Source organism: Gorilla gorilla, chromosome 15 (assembly GCF_029281585.2).
Source record: "Gorilla gorilla gorilla isolate KB3781 chromosome 15, NHGRI_mGorGor1-v2.1_pri, whole genome shotgun sequence".
NCBI classification, from domain to species: Eukaryota; Metazoa; Chordata; class Mammalia; order Primates; family Hominidae; genus Gorilla; species Gorilla gorilla.
Window position 1 is genome coordinate 84613910 of NC_073239.2, and position 14625 is coordinate 84628534.

Below are 14625 nucleotides of genomic sequence, written 5' to 3' on the forward strand. Positions count from 1 at the left end.
TATTTCCTTTTTTGTAAACTGCTATTTCAATTGGGTTGTTATTCCTTTTCTTACTGATTTGTAAGAGTTCTTTATCTACTAAATCAATTAGTCTCTTGTCTTCAAAGCCTGTTATGAATATTTCCCCCCAGTTTCTCATTTATCTTGCCTTGTGTATGATGGTTTTTGTCATGCTCATTTTTTAAGTTTTAGTTTTCAGTTTCCTGTCTTACTAGAAAGGTCTTACCACTCTAAAAATGTGTCCAGTGGTTCTTCTTAATACTTCAGTGGTTTCATTTCTCATACTTACGTCTTTGAGCTATTCGAATTTTGGAAGGATCAAGTTTGCTTTTTCCCAGCTGGATACCTAGGTGCCACAATACTTTGTTAATTAATTCATCTGTCCCTTCCACTGATTTGAAATGGCATTTTCATCATATCTAAATCCCCATGTGTATTTGGGTCTATTTCTTGCCTTTCCATTCTGTTCTATTGATTTGTCTGCCTATTCACCTACCTGTACTTAGTAGTATGGTTTAGCATTTTGGTACAACTTATCAATGATATGATGGTGGTCTTTGGATTATAATATTTAACATTTTATTTTAGCAAAGTGTTTGTGTATTTTCATAATTCTAGATGCCTTATGGTCCTTCTAATATCTTCTCTCCAGAGGACTGTATGCTGTTCTTAAGGACTCTCTGCTTCCTGGACAAGCTCAAGATAAGGTGAGTACCATCTTCATAAATGCAAGGATCTTAGATTTGAGTCAAGAAGTGTCTGCTGGGAATGATCTGATCACTCCTTGTTCTGTTGGTCAGGTCCATGGGTTTCCCCAGGGGCAGAAACTGTGTCTTCCTAGTATTTTGCACAATTCCTGGTGCAGAGAAACACTCAGTAAGTGTGTGTTGAGGATGAATTGACGAATGAGGACATGAACACCTGCCTGCCACAGAAGTCTTTCATGCATGGGTGTTCCTGGAGGCTCCTCTGGCTTCACAGGAAGGGACAGAACTGGGAAATTATTCCTGGGGTCCTGTCCCAGCTCCTTGTCTATTCTTCTGTCCAAGAGAGGAACACAGAGCGAGGAAGGGCAATGAATCCCACTTACCCTTCTCCCATCTCACACACATCCAGAGGCACGATCCTAGCTCACTTCAACCTTGACCTCTGAGCTCAAGTGATCCTCCCTACTCAGCATCCCGAGTAGCTAGGATTACAGGCACGTACCACCACGCCCAGATAAAATTTTGTAGAGACAGGGTCTCACTAAGTTGCCTAAGCTGAGTCTTGAACTTCTGGCCTCAAGCGATCCCCCTACCTTGGGCTCTTTACCAGCATTTTCTTGTATTTCTCCTCATCTTCAATAGCATTCAACTGAAACATCACCCACGTTCATCATCTCTCCCTTTTCTACACCATGGCCTTGAGTAAAGCAAGTGAGATAGCAAGGGAGATAGGAATCAGAACAGCTAACCATAACAGCTGACTCTTATATACTGTTTAGCATATGCCAGTTTCGTTTTCCACCAATGTAATAATTGAACACTTAGAACAAGTGGGGATATATATATATATATGTATAACACATATATATAAAACCATATATTATATATATAATCATGCCCATTGTACAAGTGAGAAAACTGAGTTAACAGAGAGGTTTAGTAACTTGTCCAGGGTCGTGGAGCTTTTAAATAGATTCAGCGCTAGAGTCCATGCACTTAAACACCATACCTTTCCTTGTAATATGCATGTGCGTGTGTTAACTTCATTGAAGTAAAATATAAAATGCAGAAAAGTGCACAAGTCGAAAGCATATGACTCAGCAGATTTTCATAAAGTGAGCACACCCGTGTACTAGCACCCAGATGAAAGAGCAGAGCACTCTCAGCCCTCCAGGAGTTCCAGTCATCTCCCTCCCAGTCACTGCCCCCTCCTCCCTAAGGTTAACTGCTCTTCTGACGTCTCTCTCCATTCTTCTGGGAGTTTCCTTCCCATCCTATTTTAATCCACTCATATTTTAAGCATCATGGGGTTTGTGGCTAAAGTTAGAAATACTCTATATATTCCATCTTGCAGTAGAGGTGGCAGTGGTTGGGAGAACACATTTCCTAGAGAAGAGAAACAATAGAGGATGGGGGGTTTAGGGGGTACTTGCTTTAGTTTCCCCACATTCTCTTTGCCAGTAAACCTAAGTAAGCTTCAAACCTTGACTCCATCCCCTCCCCACCAGGACTACATCTCCCAGCAGGCTGTGCTCTGACAGCTCTCGGATTTAAATAGGATTCTGGGCTCTGCTCGGAGTCAAGCTGCTGCTCGGCACCCAGGACGGAGAGGAGCAGAGAAGCAGCAGAAGCAGCCAAGAGCTGGAGCCAGACCAGGAACCTGAGCCAGAGCTGGGGTTGAAGCTGGAGCAGCAGCAAAAGCAACAGCAGCTACAGAAGTTGGAATGATGCTGGTCACCTTGGGACTGCTCACCTCCTTCTTCTCGTTCCTGTATGTGGTAGCTCCATCCATCAGGTTTGTCTTAATTCAGCAACTCAAACAATCGTTTACAAAGACCTGCACTGGAAGCCGGTTCTCAGCTGCTGAAAGAAGAGAAAGGGAAGGAGGCTGACGGAGGAGAAAGTCAGGGCAGGAAAAGCAGGAAGGAAGGGGGTGTTGTGGATACCATGGTGGAAAACCAGAAGGAAGCATCTGCAGCCGGGCAGAGGTGGGGCTGAGTTCTGGCCCCACCTGAGCTCTTGGGGAGAGTTCTACTGCTAGCGGAAGGCTGCATGGATGACTCTGTCAAGTAGCTCAACAAACACCTTAGGTGGGAGTCCTTGCTTTTTCATTTTATTCCTTTGGGTGTCTCTGAAGAACTCGGAGACTCTGTCCCTATTCAAGGTGGCCCTGCTGGCTTGTCATGCTGTTAAGTACCAGGTAGTTTGGGAAAGAAACAAACTCTTCTGCCTTTGAGACTACCCTCAATTAATGTTTTGGGATGGCTTTTTTGCTGTGGGATTTCTAGAGGTGTCAAATAAATGTGTGTTCTGAGTGGAGAATTTTTAAATTTCTCTTTTTTAATTTTTGCTCTGTCACCCCAGGGTGGAGTGCATTGGTGTAGTCATTGGTCACTGCAGCCTTGAACTCTTGGGCTCAAGCAACTCTCCTGCCTCAGCCTCCCAAGTAGCTGGGAATATAGGCAGGTGCCACTACACCCAGCTACTTTTTAAATTTTTTGTGGAGATGGGGGTCTCACTATGTTGCCCAGGCTGGTCTCAAACTCCTGGGCTTAAGCGACCATCCCACGTTGGCCTCCCAAGATGTTGGGATTACAGGCATGAGCCACCGGGCTCAGCCTAAAAAATTTCTTATGATAAAGGAGGTTAAATGGACCTACCAAGGACAGTGTTATTCTAGGTTCTCCATAGAGATCTGGGTTCAAGTCCCACTTCTGCCACCACTATGTGACATGAACCTCCCTGAGCCTCAGTTTTCTCTACTGTAATGTGGAAATAATACTGGAGAAGTTGAGAGGATTAAAATAAATTACATATGGAAAGTGCCTAGACTAGTAATTGGCAGTCAGATGATGTGCAGGAAATGTTAGTTCTGCCCCTCCGTATTCTGTTTTAGGACCTGTGAAGTCAACTTCATGTAAAAGAGTGCTCTCTGCACAGAGGTCTGAACAAAGGAGGTTTTCTCTCTGTTTGCCATTGGCCAGAATGAAATCTCTAACACAATGGCTGAAAGCCTCGGAAATGACCCACTCCCTAAAACTGGAGAGGCAGCCTAAGATCAGTACCTGTGTATGCCGTCCCCCAGAGTGCTAAGAGCAGTACCTGTGTGTGCCATCCCCCACAGAGTGCTGTTCATCAGTTACTCATGATGATGGTTACTGAATATTGACTCCGTTAATGTTTATCATGCATATGTTTTGAATGTAGGTTAGAGGGGAAAGCTTTCCTCTGGAACCTCTAGAGATAAGAGCTAGATGTATTTATTATCTAACAAGGAAAGTCTCCATTGGCCCTGACTCCAGCATTTACTCTGTTTGCTAATATGATTATTTGTGGCTTCTGGGCAAGTGATCTTCCCACCTGCACCGATAAACAGGCGACTACCTTGCCCCATGGAAAAATGTTGTCCTATGAAGGTTAGCTTTTATGAGTCTCCTGACTGCAACTTAAAGATACCCTTCATTGAGGCTGGATAGAGTTTTTTTTTTTTTTTTTTTTTAACGTATCTTAGTGTGAGCTCGTGAAGGATGGTACGTGATGCTCTTGTTTCCCTTGCCGATAGGAAGTTCTTTGCTGGTGGAGTGTGTAGAACAAATGTGCAGCTTCCTGGGAAGGTAGTGGTGATCACTGGCGCCAACACGGGCATTGGCAAGGAGACGGCCAGAGAGCTCGCTAGCCGAGGTAAGTGTTTCCCCTTTAGTCTCCAAAGGGCCATACCTCCCACCCTTCTTCCCACTGGGGCCTCTGTCCATATTGCTTTGTGTTTCCTCCTAGGCTTGGGGGCTCTGACTAGAAATTCAAGGAACCTGGGATTCAAGTCCAACTGTGACACCAACTTACACTGTGGCCTTCAATAAACTGCTTCTTTCCTATTCCCTCTCTATTAAATAAGGAAAACAATGTCTGTGTATAGCCAAGTCAGTTATTCTAAAAGGAGATACTAAGTGACATTAAATATCAGAATGTAAAACCTGGGAACCAGGTTCCCAGCCTGGGATTAAACTGACAGCAAGAAGACTGAACAGTACTACTGTGAAAAGCCCGAAGTGGCAATATGTTCACTCTACCGTTGAGGGATGGCTGGGAGAATGAATGCTCTGTCCACCAGTCCCAAGCTCACTTACTATACCTCCTTTATAGCCTAGGATATGAACATACTGCTCTTTTTTTGTCTTGGACCCAGGAGCCCGAGTCTATATTGCCTGCAGAGATATACTGAAGGGGGAGTCTGCTGCCAGTGAAATCCGAGTGGATACAAAGAACTCCCAGGTGCTGGTGCGGAAATTGGACCTATCCGACACCAAATCTATCCGAGCCTTTGCTGAGGGCTTTCTGGCAGGTGAGGTCCTGATGGGTAGGTAGAAAAGCAGGAAATTGGGTGTGGGAGTGGCTGCTCCACCCTGGACCGTCTATGGCCCTTACATCAGAACCATCATCCACCCCGCTAGACAGGTTCTGCCACATGAACCAGCAGGACAGGGAATTGGCAAGAGGATGGTGGGTATATAGACTGGGCAGGATCCTTATCATCTTTTCACCTCAGCAATGGGAATGTCGGAGGTGTCAGCTCCCTGTCTGGGCTTGCATCTTGGCATCAAGGTGTGGCCACAATGCCACTCTCTTCTTTCATCCTGAGAATCAACCTTGTGTGGCCATAGGCATGAGATGAAGTTGTGCTGCTGGCAAGTTCTTCTGGATCTTGGAAAATGACCAGCTTCTACCACGGACTATGAAATCCATGAGGGACATCCTGGGACCATGTCTGGCTTGTGTTACCACTGGATTCCTAGTGCCCAGCAGAGTGCACCTGGCCCAGAGTCGGTAGTTAGTACACATTTGCTGAATAAATGAATGAACAATGTCCAGGAAGATATGAGTAACTAAAATTACTCATTAGAAACCCAGTGACAATGCTTATTGGATGTCACTGAGATAGGTCCAAATGAAGGATAGTTATTGAGTGCTGAGGCAATACCTTGTTTTAAAAGGAAGGGGCAGAGCAAGTGACTCCTATCAAAATCTTACCCCAACAAAGACAACTAATGAACAAAGGGAAAGGGCAATTATGCAGGTCTGTTACAGGCAGCTAGGGGACTCCTTGCTAACCATAGGATCTCTTTGGTTGTGCCCTATAGAGGAAAAGCAGCTCCATATTCTGATCAACAATGCGGGAGTAATGATGTGTCCATATTCCAAGACAGCTGATGGCTTTGAAACCCACCTGGGAGTCAACCACCTGGGTAAGTATCTTTGGGTGACTAAAAAATGAGGTACACCCACTATCTTTTCTTTAGGAAGATGACACTGTGTAAATGTGGAGAATGTCCAGGGGCCTTCATAGAGCCTAGGAATTCCAACAGACTGGACCCATTGGCTTGTTGTTCACTGTACCTCTCCTGATCAGTCTAAAAAAGTGAGATCTTCCTACCCATACCATTAAGAAGCCCCAAATTTCAGGAAATACCAGGGAGAAGAATGTCATTCTTGGATGGGGCAGTGGCAGTACAAGGCTTGCCAGGCAGGGCCAGGCCTGGGGGTATGCAGGCATCTGGGCTTGGCTGGAGGGGTCACATCTACATGATGGCCAACCAAGCCATGGGTTGGTCCATGGAGGTAGGCAATCCTTGAGAACTTGAGGTATGAGGCAGGGTGGGGTTCAGCGTTCAAGGTGAAGACTTTAGGGAGGAGAGCATGGAACATGTTTTCTGATCCTAAGCAAATGTTATCTTCCCTGACTGTTCTATCCTTCTGTCTATACACAAGTGTACCTGGGTCCCTAGTTATGTGATCATGGCCAGAGTGGGAGTTGGAAGCCAGCAGGTGGGTCAAGGGCAGAGGTACAAAGTAATATAATTAAGTATGATCGCCTTACTTGTAGTCTAGCTCTGGCTCTTGCTTTGAGGAATCCACAAACACAGACCAAACTGACCATTAGAGTTACTCATGGCATCAAAATTGGTTCACACCCAGAAGATAGTGAGCTAACACTGAAGTCCTCTTGGCTCCCACATGCTGAGCCTGGGCTGCCATTCCACTTTCGATCTTCCCTGCTGGCTCTCCTCACAGGCCACTTCCTCCTCACCTACCTGCTCCTGGAGCGGCTAAAGGTGTCTGCCCCTGCACGGGTGGTTAATGTGTCCTCGGTGGCTCACCACATTGGCAAGATTCCCTTCCACGACCTCCAGAGCGAGAAGCGCTACAGCAGGGGTTTTGCCTATTGCCACAGCAAGCTGGCCAATGTGCTTTTTACTCGTGAGCTGGCCAAGAGGCTCCAAGGTAAGTCTGGAGAAAGAGGAATAGCAAAAATGGTCCTCAGACCAGATTAGAGGTCCACAGCAACTTGGGAAGTCAGGCTGTCAAACATGCACGTGTCAGTAATATCTCTGTGGACTAAGGAGAATGAAGTTATGAATGGAATAAAAACAGAGTGCTTGCCCCCAGGGAGCTTAAAATCAAATAGGGGTTAAGAACCTCAAAAAGTTACCTTGTATTTATGTCACATCTTATCTCTTATCTCATTTGATTTTCACAGCAGCTTTTTGCAACAGGCAGAGGCTTTTTGTTTTTTTTGTTTTTTTTTTTTGAGACTTGAGTTTCACTCGTCGCCCAGGCTGGAGTGCAGTAGTGTGATCTTGGCTCACTGCGACCTCTGCCTCCTGGGTTCAAGTGATTCTCCTGCATCAGCCTCTTGAGTAGTTGGAATTACAAGCACGCAATATCACGCCTGGCTAATTTTGTATTTTTAGAAGAGACGAGCTTTCACCATGTTGTCCAGGTTAGTCTCAAACTCCTGACCTCAGGTGATCTGGCAGAAGAGGCCTTTGGTAACAGGTATTATTACTCCTAGTTTATAGAGCAGAGCTGAGGTCCAAGGAAATGGCCAGCTAAAGAGTATATGGCAGGTGAGGGCATCAGAACCGGAATGTGGGTGCTCAGCTTTAAACCTGGGGTGCTTCCTTCTGGGTGCCATTTGCTGAGGTCCACATGGTGATCTGAGCTACAGAGCTGCCACTGCCTGGACTCAGGGAGTTAGGGCTGGATTTCAGACCCCTGAGTCCAAGTTCTTGCTCTACCACATGCTAGCCCCATGTGGATGTGGACGTGGATGTGCCCCTTTAACCTCCCCTGACTTCATCTTCTCAGCTGTAAAATCAGGTCAGGCTGGTTCTTATTCCTTAATGATTCTGTGCTCTCCTGGAGCATTGGATGAGCTGCTGGTTCTGACATCTGCGGATCTAGGGGTCCATTTGTTACAGTGAATAAGCCAGAGTTTGGGAACAATGATCTTCACTTCCAGAATGCCTACAGTAGAAGAAGACGGTAATCATAAAAATAAACAATAACAATTACAGTAATAATTGAGAGGTTTATGTGTGCCATGTACTACACATCTTAACTCATTTAATACTTGCAACATTCCTGTGAGGTGGGTGCTATTATTTTCCCCCACTCTAAATATGAAAAGACAGGCACTGACACATTAAGAAATTTGCCCAAGGAAGGTTCCTAGCTGAGCCAGGATTCAAATGCAGACAGTCCATTCCATGTTTTTAACCTTACATCAGAGTTCAGACCTTGGTCCTACACCCTGCCAGGTATAACCTTAGGCAATTTACTTAAACTTTCTGTGACTTAGTTTTCTTTGTTGTAAATGGGTATCATAATATTCTATTTCACAAGCCTCTTTAAGAATTAAATGAAATAACACATTTAAAGCATGTTGTATAGCCCTGGCACATAATTGGTACTGAAAAATAGTGACAGCACCAGGGATATCTTGGGGGGGGGTGTTAATCCCCCACAATCTGCATCACCATCCCTCAATCTATACCTCATAAAATGTGCTTGCCAGGCAAATGCAGCTCAAAATAAAGTCCTACCCACCACCTTCCAATCAGATCGCTACCCCTAAACTCCTCCTGTAGAAATGATAAAGATGCCACTGTCAATAATTGATACTACTCACTACATGTTGTCATGTTTATTAGTAGTACTAAAGCCACAGTATAAAAACGACATTGAAATAGAAGGACCTTGAACCAGGCACTCCTTTTGGAACACAGAAGGCTGAGAAGGCTATAGATCTTTCTGAAAGATCAATTCATTCCTGCTCAAATTCCGCCTGGCCAGGAGTGGTACCTGCTGAATCCTGGGGTTATGTTTCCTGAGTCCCTCTTTCTCACTTGTGTATTTTGCTGCAGGAGATAAGCTGTTTTCCTGGGCTCAGTGTGTCCCTGATCTAACTGTGCCCTCTTTGTCCCAGGCACCGGGGTCACCACCTACGCAGTGCACCCAGGCGTCGTCCGCTCTGAGCTGGTCCGGCACTCCTCCCTGCTCTGCCTGCTCTGGCGGCTCTTCTCCCCCTTTGTCAAGACGGCACGGGAGGGGGCGCAGACCAGCCTGCACTGCGCCCTGGCTGAGGGCCTGGAGCCCCTGAGTGGCAAGTACTTCAGGTGTGTGAAGGCAGTGCGGTTCTCTCCACCACCTGTGTGCATGGGAGGTGCCGGACTCGCTGGGCTGTGCATCCTGAGAAGCTGAGTTTGTGCCTGATGATGCAATCCAGGTTTGGGTTGGGCCTGCAAACAGAATGCCGTTGCTTTGTTAAGGAAACTTACAGTACAAACTTATGTGTTGGGAAGAGTTGCTGTTCTGGCTTTATTTTATACTCGTGTGCCGCTTTTCCATGTAAACTTTGCAGCTTTCTGAAAGCTTTTAAAGAAGACTGTTGCTGTTGGTTATGCCATGGAGAAAATGTTAGCAGGCCCTCTGGATCCTTTTTCTCCTTCTTTAAGCTTTTGGCTCACTTGATTCATGAATTTTTTAATACCAATTAGCACAAAGTGCTAGGGGAACGTCCTCTCTCTTCGGTGTGAACTCTGTCCCTCAATGCTGCCAAGATTGGCACTATCTGTTGAAATACAGAAGTAGAAATTTTAGTGCTGAATCTTATCATGAACTCAATGAGCAACTAGAGTCTGGGAGTAAAGGGAAGCCCAGGGTGAAATCTCTTTCCCATTCCATGACAGAATCCAGCCCTGTCTGCTGTCGTCCCGCTTTGTTCAAGGCTTTTCATCAGTGCAGTATTTATTCTGTGAAGCACTGGAAATAGTCTTAGTGTCTGATGAGAGGGGAATGGATAAGTGATAATAGCTAATGTTGCTTGAGTTTTTATAATGTGTTTGGTACTCAGTTCTGAGTGTGTAATGTGTATTAATTCATATAATCATCACAACCCTGCGAGGCAGGTAATATTACCCCAAGTTTTCACATGAAACTGAGGCGCAAGATAATTAAGAAACTTGCTCAAAGTCATATAGCTTATAAGTGGTAGATCTGGGATTTACGCCCTGGCAATCTGGCTCTAGAGCTGTGCCATTCAGTATGGTAGCCACTAGCCACATGTTGCTATTGAGCACTTGAAATATGGCTAGTCCAGATTGAGATGCACTGTAAGTGTACAGTGCATACCAGATTTTTGAAGACATACAGGTTGAGCATCACAAATCTGAAAATTCGGAGTCCGGAATATTTCAGTAAGCATTTCCTTTGAGTTGCATGTTGCTGCTAAAAATGTTTTGGATTTCAGAGTATTTTGGGTTTTAGATTTTTTGGGGTTTGAGATGCTCAGCTGGTAAGTACAATGCAAATATTTCATAATTCAAATAAATGTAAAATCCTAAATACTTCTGATCCCAAGCATTTTTTTAAAGATGGATTTTCACTCTTGTCACTCAGGCTGGAGGGCAATGGCATGATCTTGGCTCACTGCAACTTCAGCCTCCTGGGTTCAAGCGATTCTCCTGGCTCAGCCTCCTGAGTAGTTGGGATTACAGGTGCCCGCCACCATACCTGACTAATTTTTGTATTTTTAGTTGAGATGGGCTTTCACCATGTTGGCCAGGCTGGTCTTGAACTCCTGACGTCAGATGATCCACCTGCCTTGGCCTCCTAAAGTGCTGGGATTACAGGTGTGAGCCACCGCGCCCAGCCCCAAGCATTTCTGATAAGGGATGCTCAACCTATAGTATAAAAAAAGAAGTGTAAGTTATCTCATTTTATATTTTTAAATGAGATAAAAGATATCTCATTTTTTATATTGATTGCATGCTAAAATGATTTTGCTATTTGTGGGTTAAATAAAATACATATTTATTAACTCAATAAATGAATGTGTAATTAAATGTTACTAAATAAATTTCACCAATTTCTTTTTACATTTTACATGTAGCTGCTAGAAAATTCAAAATGACATATGTGGCTCACAATTGTGTTTCTCATCATATTTCTTTCTTTCTTTCTTTCTTTCTTTTTTTCTGGAGACATAGTCTCACTCTGTTGCCCAGGCTGGAGTGCAATGGCATGATCTTGGCTCACTGCAACCTCCACCTCCTGGGTTCAAGGGATCCTCCTGCCTCAGCCTCCCAAGTAACTGGGATTACAGGTGCATGCCACCATGCCCAGCTAGTTTTTGTATTTCTAGTAGAGACGGAGTTTTGCCATGTTGACCAGGCTGGTCTTGAACTCCTGACCTCAAGTGATCCGCCCACCTCAGCCTCCCAAAGTGCTGGGATTGCAGGCGTGAGCCACTGCGCCTGGTCTTCCCATCATATTTCTATTGGACAGTTGCTACTCTAGAGTCTGAGTGTTTAACATTGCTGCCTTAAATATGTAATAAAATATACAGTCATTAAATATCATTTTAATATAATATGTAATTAATAGAAAAATGTTAGTGATATAATGTTGTAAGGAAAAAACTGGAATACAAAACTATATGATTTTTTATACATACAGAACAGTCTGGAGGGATACCCAGCCACTGGGCAGTAGTGGTTACTTCCAGGGAGTTTTAGGGAGAGCCAAGCAGAGTGTGAAGGATGATTTTTATCTTTTTATTCTAGGTGTTTTTTTATTATTTAAAAATTTTGCCAGGTGCAGTGGCTCATGCATGTAATCCCAGCACTTTGGGAGGCTGAGGTGGGTGGATCACTTGAGGTCAGGAGTTGAGACCAGCCTGGCCAACGTGGTGAAACCCCATCTCTACTAAAAATACAAAAAATTAGCTGATCATGTTGGTGGGTGCCTGTAATCCCAGCCACTCAGGAGGCTGAGGCAGGAGAATCACTTGAACCTGGGAGGCGGAGGCTGCAGTAAGCCGAGATCACTCCACTGCACTCCAGCCTGGGCGACAGAATGAGACTCTGTCTCAAAAAAAAAAAAAAAAAAAAAAAATTAAGGCTGGGTGTGGCGGCTCATGCCTGTAGTCCCAGTACTTTGGGAGGCCAAGGCAGGAGGATTGCTTGAGTTCGGGAATTCCATACCAGCCTGGGCAACAAAGTGAGACCCCCATCTCTACTGAAAATCAAAAAATTAGCCCAGCATTGTGGTGCATGCCTGTAGTCCCAGCTACTCGGGAGGCTAAGGTGGGAGGATGGCTTCAGCCTGGGAGGTCAAGGCTGCATGATAGTGCCACTGCACTCCAGCCTGGGTGATGAAGTGAGACCCTATCTCAAAAAAAAAAAAATCCTCCTCAAACTAGATACAGTATGATCCCGGTTTTATGTAAGAGAGAAAGAGAGAGAGAGACTATATCTCTATTTATATCCAAACAAAGCAAAAAAAAAAAAAAGACTATACAGAAAGCAACTAAATGATAGACTTTGCTTTTTTTTGAGACGGAGTTTCGGTCTTGTCGCCCAGGCTGGAGTGCAGTGGCGTGATCTCCACTCACTGCAACCTCTGCCTCCTGGGTTCAAGCCATTCTCCTGTGTCAGCCTCCCAAGTAGCTGGGATTACGGGTGCCCACCACCACACCTGGCTAATTGTTTTTTGTATTTTTAGTAGAGGCAGGGTTTCGCCTTGTTGGCCAGGCTGCTCTTGAACTCCTGACCTCAGATGATCCACCCACCTCAGCCTCCCAAAGTGCTGGGATTATAGGTGTGAGCCACTGTGCCCAGCCATGATAGTCTTTTCTTCTTTTATCAGCACTCCATGTTCCGAATGTTTCACAGGACTTTTATAATTAGAAAAAAGGAATATTAAAAACAAAAAACATGGGGGGAGGGGGGAGGGATAGCATTAGGAGATATACCTAATGCTAAATGACGAGTTCATGGGTGCAGCACACCAACATGGCACATGTATACATATGTAACAAACCTGCACGTTGTGCACATGTACCCTAAAACTTAAAGTATAATAATAATAAAATTAAAAAAAAAACAAAAACATGATGAGAACTGCGTTCTGCTCCCACCCCCTATCCCTCTAGTCCTCAGGGCCCCTGCTCATTCCAAAGCAAATCTGGAGGGCTTGGTCTGGGGTTCATGGTATGCAAGTGCGTCTGTCCACAGAATTCAAGAGGCCTGTGAACTTGGATGGGAAAATAACTTCATCTTTAATTTAACCTCCAACTGAGATTTGGCATTTTCTTCAACTACAAATGTAGGCACTGAACTGTAGTAGTAGTAGTGATACCTGTGACTTTGTCACCAATAGAATTATAAATATTTTTATATCACATTGCAGTTGTTGCAGATATCCTAGAATGTCACTTCTGCTCGCCACTACTTTGAAATCCTTTGATTATTAGACCTGGTACTAGATCTTGTTATAGAATATATTAATAAATAAGCCTGTGTATTACTATATCACAAATTTGTTTTTAAAATATTTTTGGAGTGCATTTTGTATAATTAGTTTCTTTGAGTCTGGCATATATTGTATTTCATTCATTTAGAAACATTCTGAGAAAGGGACCATAAAGATTTCCAGACTGCTAATTCTCATTCCTGGAATTTACTGTCTTTCTCTGCCCTCCAGTGACTGCAAGAGGACCTGGGTGTCTCCAAGGGCCCGAAATAACAAAACAGCTGAGCGCCTATGGAATGTCAGCTGTGAGCTTCTAGGAATCCGGTGGGAGTAGCTGGTGGAAGAGCTGCAGCTTTATCAGGCCCAATCCATGCCATAATACACAGGCACCAAGGAGAAGGCCAACCCTAAAGGATTGTCCTCTTGGCCAGCTGGTGCTGCGAATCCTGCCTGCTCTGATCCTCTTGACCCTTCTGGGAATGTTTGCACACCTCACACTCTTGTGAGACTGGCTTATGGCATGAGTTGTGGACACGTACAGAGTGTTCTTCTCTAAGACCTGGAAAGTCAGCAACCCTCTGGGGGCAGCAGGACTGGGCAGATCCCAGGCTGGGCATGGGGGTGGCAGAAGAGCCCAAGAAATTGGGTCAGTTCCCTCATCAGCACCAGAGGCTCAGCTGAGGCAAGAAGAGCACCATCACTGCCTATTTCTAGGGGCTATACACTCCAACTCTTGGTTGATCTCTTTCTTTTTAAAAATATTTGCCACCACCCTGGAGTCTAGACCAACACACAAAGATCCTGGCTAACCCTGGCCTATTTAGATTCCTTCCTCTCACCTGGACCTTCCCATTTCAATCATGCAGATGGTTTCTTTTTGTAAAGAGTTCCATTTGCCTTTCAATTTTTAGAGAAAATAAAGACTGCATTCATCTCATTGTCTTATTTATTTTCTCAGGGCAGCAAGGGAGAGAAATGGAACAAATCAGGAAACCAGCCTGCTAGTTTAGTGAGTAGCATTTCACCCTACCCAGCCACGGGAACTGGGGAATAGCAAGGGAGCAGGCCTAGGCCTAGAACTCAGGGCAAAGACAGCAGCTGGAATGTAAGATCCTCAGAGTGTGCAGCTGCTGGGAGGAATCCATCTGAGTTAGGCAGACAGAGAAAAAGCAGTTTCAGTGAGAATCTGGCACCCAAAAGGAAAGGATTTTACTCCCCCATGGCCTAACTGCCTTAGGAAACTTGAGTGCTGACGGAGACACTCTTCCCCTTGAGTTTTAGGAAAGGGGTGCTATTCTCTGCGTTATCCCCATCTCCTTCCTTCCTG

General features: G+C 44.8%; 1 protein-coding gene across 1 annotated transcript; it reads left to right on the forward strand.

Annotated features, from left to right (window-relative positions):
- The first annotated feature begins 618 nt into the window (after nucleotides 1-618).
- RDH12 (retinol dehydrogenase 12) lies at nucleotides 619-14233 on the forward strand. Its single transcript, XM_019009397.3, has 8 exons — nucleotides 619-707; nucleotides 2216-2502; nucleotides 4270-4388; nucleotides 4891-5046; nucleotides 5843-5947; nucleotides 6774-6983; nucleotides 8971-9160; nucleotides 13530-14233. Exons 2-8 carry the CDS (start codon nucleotides 2432-2434, stop codon nucleotides 13630-13632), a joined length of 954 nt encoding a protein of 317 aa, XP_018864942.3. The 5' UTR covers nucleotides 619-707; nucleotides 2216-2431; the 3' UTR covers nucleotides 13633-14233.
- The last annotated feature ends 392 nt before the right edge of the window (nucleotides 14234-14625 follow it).